A 12640-nucleotide genomic window follows, 5' to 3' on the forward strand; every position below is an offset into this window, starting at 1 on the left:
GAGCTGACCAGTCCCTCTGCTAGTGAGCTGACCTGTCCCTCTGCTAGTGAGCTGACCAGTCCCTCTGCTAGTGAGCTGACCAGTCCCTCTGCTAGTGAGCTGACCTGTCCCTCTGCTAGTGAGCTGACCTGTCCCTCTGCTAGTGAGCTGACCTGTCCCTCTGCTAGTGAGCTGACCAGTCCCTCTGCTAGTGAGCTGACCAGTCCCTATGCTAGTGAGCTGACCAGTCCCTCTGCTAGTGACCTGACCAGTCACTCTGCTAGTGACCTGACCAGTCCCTCTGCTAGTGACCTGACCAGTCCCTCTGCTAGTGAGCTGACCTGTCCCTCTGCTAGTGAGCTGACCTGTCCCTCTGCTAGTGAGCTGACCTGTCCCTCTGCTAGTGAGCTGACCTGTCCCTCTGCTAGTGAGCTGACCTGTCCCTCTGCTAGTGAGCTGACCTGTCCCTCTGCTAGTGAGCTGACTTGTCCCTCTGCTAGTGAGCTGACTTGTCCCTCTGCTAGTGAGCTGACTTGTCCCTCTGCTAGTGAGCTGACTTGTCCCTCTGCTAGTGAGCTGACTTGTCCCTCTGCTAGTGAGCTGACTTGTCCCTCTGCTAGTGAGCTGACCAGTCCCTCTGCTAGTGAGCTGACCAGTGATTTCTTAAGTGCTAGTTTTACTGGAAGTGGTCCTCTGAGGAAGAAAGACTGTGGTTTGCAGGTCCCTGACACATGAAGGACCATAGCTTGCGGATCTCTCTTCCAAAAGGCCAACACTGATCGAAGTCTCCTCCTCCTCCTCCTTCAGCATGTCCAGGGTCCAGAGGACAGAGAGATGCTGGCCAGACTAGCAGCCAGTGTTGATGTTCAGGATGTCCAGTCAGGGGACAGTGAGGCTGCCATAGAGAAGTACCTCCGCAGTGTCCTGGCTGTAGAGAATATACTCACCCTGGACCGACTACGACAGGTCCACACGCACACACACAGACAACACGAACACACACAATAGTACATATACTCAACTCTTACGTAACATAAACCGTGTGTCTGTGTCTTTGTGTGTCTGTGTCTTTGTGCTATCGGTGTGTGTCTGTGTCTTTGTGTGTCTGTGTCTTTGTGTGTCTGTGTCTTTGTGCTATCGGTGTGTGTCTGTGTCTGTGTGTCTGTGTCTTTGTGTGTCTGTGTCTTTGTGTGTCTGTGTCTTTGTGTGTCTGTGTCTTTGTGTGTCTGTGTCTTTGTGCTATCGGTGTGTGTCTGTGTCTTTGTGTGTCTGTGTCTTTGTCTGTCTGTCTTTGTCTGTCTGTTTGTCTTTGTCTGTGTCTGTGCAGGAAGTAGCAGTAAAGGAGAAGTTGTCTGTCAAGGCCAAGTCTCCCAGTCGTGCTCTCAGCTCTCCTAACGTGAACCGGGTAAGAATCTACATCACATGATCTCCGTATCGTTCACTGATTACTCCAACCCATAACATCCTGCCTGTAACTGATTGGTCAACGGAGGCGTTCAAATCAAATGTATTTATATAGCCCTTCGTACATCAGCTGATGTCTCAAAGTGCTGTACAGAAACCCAGCTTAAAACCCCAAACAGCAATTCTCATCAATTATTCCATGCCTATTTCTAGAAAATATTAACTTATTTTAGAATGTTGTCGTTAGTTAGTTAGTTAGTTAGTTAACCAGTAACACCTACGACAGCCTGTCCTAGTAACATGTTCCATGCTGACCTCACTCTGGTTTCAACCACCTTAGCTGTCAGGATCCTGGAGCAGACAGGATCTGTCCTCCAATCACAGGCTAGATGACAACAAGGTGAGACTTTAACCAACTTCCTTATTGTTCTCAATGACTTACCTTGATAAATGTGTTTTTATTGAGTTTGAGTTTATTTGTATTTTTTTACAGGGACAGTGCACATTAATCTACGTTTCAGTAAAAGTGCTGGTTTTAGCCAACCGGCTAATTTTCAACCGCAGTCCCTGGGCAGGTTATTAAAAACAATTACAAAATAGAAAATCATTGAGCAGTGAGCACACGCAGAGCAACATAGGACAAGCAAGACGTAGCATACAGACAGAGCAACATAGGACAAGCAAGACGTAGCATACAGACAGAGCAACATAGAACAAGCAAGACGTAGCATACAGACAGAGCAACATGGAACAAGCAAGACGTAGCATACAGACAGAGCAACATGGACCAAGCAAGACGTAGCATACAGACAGAGCAACATAGAACAAGCAAGACGTAGCATACAGACAGAGCAACATGGAACAAGCAAGACGTAGCATACAGACAGAGCAACATAGAACAAGCAAGACGTAGCATACAGACAGATCAACATAGAACAAGCAAGACGTAGCATACAGACAGATCAACATAGAACAAGCAAGACGTAGCATACAGACAGATCAACATAGAACAAGCAAGACGTAGCATACAGACAGATCAACATAGAACAAGCAAGACGTAGCATACAGACAGATCAACATAGAACAAGCAAGACGTAGCATACAGACAGCAACATAGGACAAGCAAGACGTAGCATACAGACAGATCAACATAGAACAAGCAAGACATAGCATACAGACAGCAACATAGGACAAGCAAGACGTAGCATACAGACAGAGCAACATAGAACAAGCAAGACGTAGCATACAGACAGAGCAACATAGAACAAGCAAGACATAGCATACAGACAGAGCAACATAGAACAAGCAAGACATAGCATACAGACAGAGCAACATAGAACAAGCAAGACATAGCATACAGACAGCAACATAGGACAAGCAAGACGTAGCATACAGACAGAGCAACATAGAACATGCAAGACATAGCATACAGACAGCAACATAGGACAAGCAAGACGTAGCATACAGACAGAGCAACATAGGACAAGCAAGACGTAGCATACAGACAGAGCAACATAGAACATGCAAGACATAGCATACAGACAGCAACATAGGACAAGCAAGACGTAGCATACAGACAGAGCAACATAGAACAAGCAAGACGTAGCATACAGACAGAGCAACATAGAACAAGCAAGATGTAGCATACAGACAGCAACATAGGACAAGCAAGACGTAGCATACAGACAGAGCAACATAGAACAAGCAAGACGTAGCATACAGACAGAGCAACATAGGACAAGCAAGACGTAGCATACAGACAGAGCAACATAGGACAAGCAAGACGTAGCATACAGACAGAGCAACATAGGACAAGCAAGACGTAGCATACAGACAGAGCAACATAGAACAAGCAAGACGTAGCATACAGACAGAGCAACATAGAACAAGCAAGACGTAGCATACAGACAGCAACATAGAACAAGCAAGACGTAGCATACAGACAGAGCAACATAGAACAAGCAATACATAGCATACAGACAGCAACATAGGACAAGCAAGACATAGCATACAGACAGAGAAACATAGAACAAGCAAGACGTAGCATACAGAATGAGCAAAATAGGACAAGCAAGACATAGCATACAGACAGAGCAACATAGGACAAGCAAGACGTAGCATACAGACAGAGCAACATAGGACAAGCAAGACGTAGCATACAGACAGAGCAACATAGGACAAGCAAGACGTAGCATACAGACAGAGCAACATAGGACAAGCAAGACGTAGCATACAGACAGAGCAACATAGAACAAAAAGCAGCAAGACAAATTTAATAAAAGCAACAAAGTGTTTCCACACCTCACAAGCTACAGACAACAGACAACATGGAAAGCGGCAATACACAGCTAGGGACCATGTTCACAAATCTGATTGACCTTCAGCCATGTCTTTATGCATTTTGTGAAAGTGTGATATGTGGTGCAGTTATGTGTGTCTGATGGCAGTGTATTCCAGACATGGGAAGCTCTCACAGAGAAAGCGTATTTACTGAAGGTGCTTATCCTTAAGGGAACTAACTATACAGTCACCTCTCATTAGGGGTTCCCAGCAAAGCTATAGTTATTCTCTAGTTTAATCATTTTTCTTGACATGGTCAAATAACTTGAGCATAGATTGGTAACTTATTTTTCCTAATTTGACACACAGATACTAGTGGCCATGAATAACTTTGGTCTAAAATAATGGCACTGATTCGGGCCTATTATACAAGCTGAATTGGGCTGCTGTTCTGTTCTGCCAAACCTATTGTCGACCCCTGCTGTATTCTATTCTAGTGGGGATAGGGGGGGGGGGGGATTTTATCTCGCCTAGGGCGGCAGAACATACAGGACCGTTCTGCCTCCCTACATTTTTCGGATGCGTGTGCACACGAGGTCCCGTATTTGGATGAAATTCAATTGACTTTCACACCTGCTCATCACAATAGTCCCTAAAGAGTTTGAGAAAATAACACTGATGCATTCAGCTGTGTGAATATAAAGTCACTGCATCCTTAGATGACTGCACCAGACCAGTTGGTGGCGCTATAGAGCTCATTGACCCCAGATCAGTTGGTGGTGCTATAGAGCTCATTGACCCCAGATCAGTTGGTGGCGCTGTAGAGATCATTGACCCCAGACCAGTTGGTGGCGCTATAGAGGTCATTGACCCCAGATCAGTTGGTGGCGCTGTAGAGGTCATTGACCCCAGACCAGTTGGTGGTGCTGTAGAGATCATTGACCCCAGACCAGTTGGTGGCGCTATAGAGCTCATTGACCCCAGACCAGTTGGTGGCGCTGTAGAGATCATTGACCCCAGACCAGTTGGAGACGCTATAGAGATCATTGACCCCAGACCAGTTGGTGGCTCTATAGAGGTCATTGACCCCAGACCAGTTGGTGGCGCTGTAGAGATCATTGACCCCAGACCAGTTGGTGGCTCTATAGAGGTCATTGACCCCAGACCAGTTGGTGGCGCTTTAGAGATCATTGACCCCAGACCAGTTGGTGGCGCTGTAGAGATCATTGACCCCAGACCAGTTGGTGGTGCTGTAGAGATCATTGACCCCAGACCAGTTGGTGGCGCTGTAGAGATCATTGATCCCAGACCAGTTGGTGGCGCTGTAGAGATCATTGACCCCAGACCAGTTGGTGGCGCTGTAGAGATCATTGACCCCAGACCAGTTGGTGGCGCTATAGAGGTCATTGACCCCAGATCAGTTGGTGGCTCTATAGAGGTCATTGACCCCAGACCAGTTGGTGGCGCTTTAGAGATCATTGACCCCAGACCAGTTGGTGGCGCTGTAGAGATCATTGACCCCAGACCAGTTGGTGGTGCTGTAGAGATCATTGACCCCAGACCAGTTGGTGGCGCTGTAGAGATCATTGATCCCAGACCAGTTGGTGGCGCTGTAGAGATCATTGACCCCAGACCAGTTGGTGGCGCTGTAGAGATCATTGACCCCAGACCAGTTGGTGGCGCTATAGAGGTCATTGACCCCAGATCAGTTGGTGGCGCTGTAGAGATCATTGACCCCAGACCAGTTGGTGGCGCTATAGAGATCATTGATCCCAGACCAGTTGGTGGCGCTGTAGAGATCATTGACCCCAGACCAGTTGGTGGCGCTGTAGAGATCATTGACCCCAGACCAGTTGGTGGCGCTATAGAGGTCATTGACCCCAGATCAGTTGGTGGCGCTGTAGAGGTCATTGACCCCAGACCAGTTGGTGGTGCTGTAGAGATCATTGACCCCAGACCAGTTGGTGGCGCTATAGAGCTCATTGACCCCAGACCAGTTGGTGGCGCTGTAGAGATCATTGACCCCAGACCAGTTGGTGGCGCTGTAGAGATCATTGACCCCAGACCAGTTGGTGGCGCTGTAGAGATCATTGACCCCAGACCAGTTGGTGGCGCTGTAGAGGTCATTGACCCCAGATCAGTTGGTGGCGCTGTAGAGGTCATTGACCCCAGACCAGTTGGTGGCGCTGTAGAGATCATTGACCCCAGACCAGTTGGTGGCGCTGTAGAGATCATTGACCCCAGACCAGTTGGTGGCGCTGTAGAGATCATTGACCCCAGACCAGTTGGTGGCGCTGTAGAGATCATTGACCCCAGACCAGTTGGTGGCGCTGTAGAGATCATTGACCCCAGACCAGTTGGTGGCGCTGTAGAGATCATTGACCCCAGACCAGTTGGTGGTGCTGTAGAGATCATTGACCCCAGACCAGTAGGTGGCGCTGTAGAGATCATTGACCCCAGACCAGTTGGTGGTGCTGTAGAGATCATTGACCCCAGGCCAGTTGGTGGCGCTGTAGGATACCAGAGCATTAACTCTTGATCAAGTGGACTTTGTCTCATGCAAATGAATGCTAGGTTTATATTATGCAAACGAACAATGTGAAATAGTTCCTACATTATAGTACTTGTTTTGTTATCCAACTGATCTGGTCCTTTTTGTCATTCTGTGAACAACCACCCAATGCCTGCTCGCTGCTATATTTTCAGTTTGAAATGCATATAGACGTCTCCATGCACACAGCCCATATTTTCAGCCCCTAGTTTCACCTATAGTTTCATTTGACTATGAAGCAGAATTGACAACATAAGATAAACAGTTTGAACAATTACATGTTTTGTTGTTGTTGTTACAACAATACAGTAAAAAAAGATCTAACAATTTATGTAGATAATGTCTGCTTCTCGTCTCCTCAGGGCTGGTCAGAGAGTAACCAGGACCTGTCAGTGTTCTCTCCACCATCCAACTCCAGACGCACCCTGCCTAGCTCCGCTCCGCCTCTGGCCCAGAACATCCACCCTGAGACGAGTGAGAACAACAAACAATGCCTCTGTTATATCAGGGCTAATGATCGCTACCGCTAACCTTTTCTTCATTTAGAACTGTCACTAGTGCTGCTCATCTGTTGGTTAATCTATTAGATCTGTCTTCTGTTTCTGTGGTTTCATCTGTTGGTTAATCTATTAGATCTGTCTTCTGTTTCTGTGGTTTCATCTGTTGGTTAATCTATTAGATCTGTCTTCTGTTTCTGTGGTTTCATCTGTTGGTTAATCTATTAGATCTGTCTTCTGTTTCTGTGGTTTCATCTGTTGGTTAATCTATTAGATCTGTCTTCTGTTTCTGTGGTTTCATCTGTTGGTTAATCTATTAGATCTGTCTTCTGTTTCTGTGGTTTCATCTGTTGGTTAATCTATTAGATCTGTCTTCTGTTTCTGTGGTTTCATCTGTTGGTTAATCTATTAGATCTGTCTTCTGTTTCTGTGGTTTCATCTGTTGGTTAATCTATTAGATCTGTCTTCTGTTTCTGTGGTTTCATCTGTTGGTTAATCTATTAGATCTGTCTTCTGTTTCTTTCTTTTCCTCTTATTTCTTCATCTTTCTTTTCTCCTTTATATTTTCTTCCTCTTCGTCCTCTTCGTCCTCATCCCTCCCCGTACCTCCTTCCTCCTCGTCCTCCCTTCTCGTACCCTCTTCCTCTTGTTCCTCTCCTCCTTCTCTTCTTTCTATCCCTCCCTCTTTCCTCTGCTTACCCTCTCCAGGTCTCTCACGGTATGCTCCTGCTACCTCTTATTTCTCCCCAGTCAAGGCTCTGGTTCCTCCTGTCCCTAAACTGCTAAAGTCCCTGTTTCCAACCAGGGAGGAGAAGAGAGACCTGACCCATGTCCCACAGCAGGTAAAGTACTAAACTAATAACACTACTGATCTCTGGTCAGTTCATAGACCAGACCCCTGGTGAACATATTTGCTACCTTTTAACAGTAACATCTGCTTTGTGGTCAGTTCTTATTTATAGCATATGCTTCATTCAGAGCAACAAAAAACACATGCTGCCCATAAACACTATATATATATAACCAACATTCACATTATCTCACACATTTAGTAACCTGCTCTATGTGAAGCGGCGATCTGTTGTTATACTAGTGTTAGCAGTTCTTCAATAACACAAACCCCAAAGCAAATCAGGGGGAGAAAAATAGATTTATTTGAAAAGGACAAATTATTATGCTGGGGGGTAGATGTTCAGTCTTCCCTGTCCTCAGTTTTTCTCCACAGAACAAAGGAAACGGACGCCATTAATACCCCCCCACCCTAGCCTGCGGTTGACCAATCAGAAGGCCTTGCAGTACAACTGAGCCAAATGACCAAATAACAAGTATCCTGCTCCAGACTCAATGTATAGACCAATGAAAATGTAGAACACGTAGCTCTGAGTTCAGGACCGACATTCCACACATTCTAAACAGCTGTTGAACTATTTTCCCTATTGACAATTAGTACTCTGCGTTGTGTATTTTTATCTTCAAAATATTCTTATACTAAAAGGTATAATTTACAGTACCTCTGATAGTCTCTGAATGGAAATATTCTCCAGCGGTGTGAAGGAGTGGTGCAGTGGACAGGAGATATATATATATATACCACCACTCCTTCACACCTAAACATACATATTCTGAACTACAAAAACTAGTAGATATGGACTTCTTCAAAAGTGAAGCTGGTAAAAGCTTAGTGCTGGTGGAATGAATCTCAGACGTATATATATATATATATGACAGTGGTTGTGTTCCTGGTGTTATCGGCTTAGCCAGAGGATGACAGGGTAGTTCTGTTTGACCTGCTGACTATGACCTCAGTAGGTTCTTCTCCTGCTGAAAATAGCATCTTTCAAGCAAAACATCAGAAGACAATCACCTCTCATTTTCTGACTATGATTCTAGAATTCTGATTGTGCTGTTGCAGCTGATCTGCTTTGTGTCTTTTCTCACCTGTCCTCTACTTTCCCTTATCTGAGGAGACAGGGCTTTGGAATGTTTAGCTGTAAAATTTAATTAAATTAAAAAGTAAATTAAAAACACATTCTTATTTTCAATGACGGCCTAGGAACAGTGGGTTAACTGCCTTGTTCAGGGGCAGAACGACAGAATAGTGGATCCGATCTTGCACACCTTTCGGTTACTCGTCCAGCGCTCTAACCACTAGGCTACCCTGCCGCCCCTCCACTCTAACCACTAGGCTACCTAGTGGTAATGGCCTTTATCATTCTTTATTTCATTTCCAGCATTTTGAGCAGGACTGAATGGAGGATGATTTAATAGAAAAGGGACAGGAATCTGGATACCGTCCCTAGATCAGCGGCTGGAATCTGTATACCGTCCCTAGATCAGCGGCTGGAATCTGTATACTGTCCCTAGATCAGTGGCTGGAATCTGTATACTGTCCCTAGATCAGCGGCTGGAATCTGTATACTGTCCCTAGATCAGCGGCTGGAATCTGTATACTGTCCCTAGATCAGCGGCTGGAATCTGTATACTGTCCCTAGATCAGCGGCTGGAATCTGTATACTGTCCCTAGATCAGCGGCTGGAATCTGTATACTGTCCCTAGATCAGCGGCTGGAATCTGTATACTGTCCCTAGATCAGCGGCTGGAATCTGTATACTGTCCCTAGATCAGCGGCTGGAAGAGAGCTTGAGCCTGTTTTCTATAATGACATCTATGATTGATTTAACTGTCACATACTCTGTGAAACATCTCTGATTTAAACTTTTAACATATGTTCTCATCTTTAGCCTCTCCCACAGAGCCTACCTCGCATTGTAGTGCAGTCCGCAAGTGTTGAAGAGGACTTGGATACAAAACTTAGTCGTCACTTGGTAAGTTACCATACTTGATCGTCTGTCCCTAGTAAGTATTGAGAATAATATGGTAATATGTTCGTCACCATTCATTACTTGTCTGTTTGGTTAATTCCACAGGTTCCCATTGGGGAAATCGTCCCCGCAAAGTGCCAATCAGAGGCTGGGAAAACCATGCCCCTCCCACCGGCTATCATCCCTCCACTCATCCCGGAGATAGAAGACCCCTTCCCCAGTCCGGTCAGCGAGGCATCCAGTGGCTACATGTCCACCAGCGTCTCCACGGCAACCCTGTCAGAGGCTTACCTGATTTGTGGGGACCTCGGTCTGTCAGCCAATCTCAATCCAGATGGCTTTGAGGTGACGCACAGGTCGTTCGAGTCCGACATCGGTCGGTGTCTTCATCAGGAGTCTAACATGGCCGACCAGGAGGAAGAGAGGGCCACTGCTACTGACCTGGAGGCTTCAGAGAAACAGAGGACTGATACTAGTTCTCCCCAGGCAGACAGGACTGATATTGATACACTACGAGCAGACTCTTCTCTCCCATTGGAACCACATGGAACCTCCGCAGAACCTCTTCGCATATCAAAACCCTATAAATCCTCAGGAGAACCTGAAGATATGACTCCACCAGAGTCACTGACACACAAGTTTACACAAGAATACTACAGACTACTACCGTGTGAAGAATCAATCCAACCAGAGTCACTGACACCGTCTACACAAGAACAGTCTTTAGTATCTAATGAGTCTGAACCACCAGTCCAGCCAGTCAAGTCCATACAAGAACAACTGAGACAGTCTTCACCAGACAAGTCAACAGAAAAACTGTCTGTAGAATTAGACCAGTCAGAACCACCAGTCCACATAAAAGACCCAGTCCAGTTAGAAGAACCACCAGTGGAGCCAAAGCCACCTCGGGAACAGCGTGAGGCAACAGCTGAGTCAGCACCTCTAGACCAGCTAGCACCTCTAGACCAGCTAGCACCTCTAGACCAGCTAGCACCTCTAGACCAGCTAGCACCTCTAGACCAGCTAGCACCTCTAGACCAGCTAGCACCGGCAGACCAGCCTGAACCTGCACTTACCCCTGTAAAGCCTCTGGTTGTCGAGCTTGCACCTAGCCAGCCAGCCGAAGCTCCAACCCTAGCCCTAGCCCCAACCCTGGCTTCAGCCCTAGCTCCAACCCTAGCCCCAACCCTATCCCCAACCCTAGCCCCAACCCTAGCCCCAACCCTAGCCCCAACCCTAGCCCCAACCCTAGCTCCAACCCTAGCCCTAACCCTAGCCCCAACCCTGGCTTCAGCTCGAATCACGGCCGTAACTCCTGCTCCTGTCCCACCCAAAGCCCCTCTCCTAACCACTGTCCCAACCCTTCTTCCAGCACTAGTTGTCAAACCTCCCAGTAGCTCGGCAGCAAACCCATTCAAGATTCAGAAAGTAAAGACATCTGATCTGAAGTCCTTCCATCCTATCGTAAATGAGAATGAGAGCCAGGCCAGGAACAGTGGTCTTGGTGCTGATCTCTCTCTTCCTCTGGATATCCTCTCTGACTCAGACGAAGGAGTCACTGACACAGCCACAGAGGTGCCTGACTGGCTGAAGGAGGGGGAGTTTGTGACTGTAGGAACGAATAAAAGTGGCACTGTGCGCTACGTGGGACCTACGGATTTCGCAGACGGAACCTGGGTTGGAGTGGAGCTGGACTTACCTGCGGGTAGGTAGAATGTGTTGTGATGTGATGTGTGATGTGTTCTGATTTGTATTTATTTTTAACTTTACGATTCTGCTGTAGTTCTTGTGATGGCTAGCTAAGTATTGTGTGTGATATATTTAGAGTAAATTAACATACAGTGCCTTGCGAAAGTATTCGGCCCCCTTGAACTTTGCGACCTTTTGCCACATTTCAGGCTTCAAACATAAAGATATAAAACTGTATTTTTTGTGAAGAATCAACAACAAGTGGGACACAATCATGAAGTGGAACGACATTTATTGGATATTTCAAACTTTTTTAACAAATCAAAAACTGAAAAATTGGGCGTGCAAAATTATTCAGCCCCCTTAAGTTAATACTTTGTAGCGCCACCTTTTGCTGCGATTACAGCTGTAAGTCGCTTGGGGTATGTCTCTATCAGTTTTGCACATCGAGAGACTGAAATCTTTTCCCATTCCTCCTTGCAAAACAGCTCGAGCTCAGTGAGGTTGGCTGGAGAGCATTTGTGAACAGCAGTTTTCAGTTCTTTCCACAGATTCTCGATTGGATTCAGGTCTGGACTTTGACTTGGCCATTCTAACACCTGGATATGTTTATTTTTGAACCATTCCATTGTAGATTTTGCTTTATGTTTTGGATCATTGTCTTGTTGGAAGACAAATCTCCGTCCCAGTCTCAGGTCTTTTGCAGACTCCATCAGGTTTTCTTCCAGAATGGTCCTGTATTTGGCTCCATCCATCTTCCCATCAATTTTAACCATCTTCCCTGTCCCTGCTGAAGAAAAGCAGGCCCAACCATGATGCTGCCACCACCATGTTTGACAGTGGGGATGTGTTCAGGGTGATGAGCTGTGTTGCTTTTACGCCAAACATAACGTTTTGCATTGTTGCCAAAAAGTTCAATTTTGGTTTCATCTGACCAGAGCACCTTCTTCCACATGTTTGGTGTGTCTCCCAGGTGGCTTGTGGCAAACTTTAAATGACACTTTTTATGGATATCTTTAAGAAATGGCTTTCTTCTTGCCACTCTTCCATAAAGGACAGATTTGTGCAATATACGACTGATTGTTGTCCTATGGACAGAGTCTCCCACCTCAGCTGTAGATCTCTGCAGTTCATCCAGAGTGATCATGGGCCTCTTGGCTGTATCTCTGATCAGTCTTCTCCTTGTATGAGCTGAAAGTTTAGAGGGACGGCCAGGTCTTGGTAGATTTGCAGTGGTCTGATACTCCTTCCATTTCAATATTATCGCTTGCACAGTGCTCCTTGGGATGTTTAAAGCTTGGGAAATCTTTTTGTATCCAAATCCGGCTTTAAACTTCTTCACAACAGTATCTCGGACCTGCCTGATGTGTTCCTTGTTCTTCATGATGCTCTCTGCGCTTTTAACGGACCTCTGAGAC

General features: G+C 46.2%; 1 protein-coding gene across 1 annotated transcript in view; it reads left to right on the forward strand.

The window, feature by feature from the left end:
• The window catches only part of LOC109879623 (kinesin-like protein KIF13B), a 67207-nt gene that overhangs the window by 51110 nt on the left and 3457 nt on the right, over positions 1-12640 (forward strand). The window contains exons 27-33 of the mRNA XM_031800520.1: positions 787-945; positions 1307-1384; positions 1724-1783; positions 6577-6688; positions 7420-7553; positions 9453-9536; positions 9639-11238. Of these exons, the coding sequence (XP_031656380.1) occupies positions 787-945; positions 1307-1384; positions 1724-1783; positions 6577-6688; positions 7420-7553; positions 9453-9536; positions 9639-11238 (2227 nt within the window). The remainder of the gene's footprint in view (positions 1-786; positions 946-1306; positions 1385-1723; positions 1784-6576; positions 6689-7419; positions 7554-9452; positions 9537-9638; positions 11239-12640) is intronic.

Source organism: Oncorhynchus kisutch, linkage group LG21, assembly GCF_002021735.2.
Source record: "Oncorhynchus kisutch isolate 150728-3 linkage group LG21, Okis_V2, whole genome shotgun sequence".
Lineage (NCBI taxonomy): Eukaryota > Metazoa > Chordata > Actinopteri > Salmoniformes > Salmonidae > Oncorhynchus > Oncorhynchus kisutch.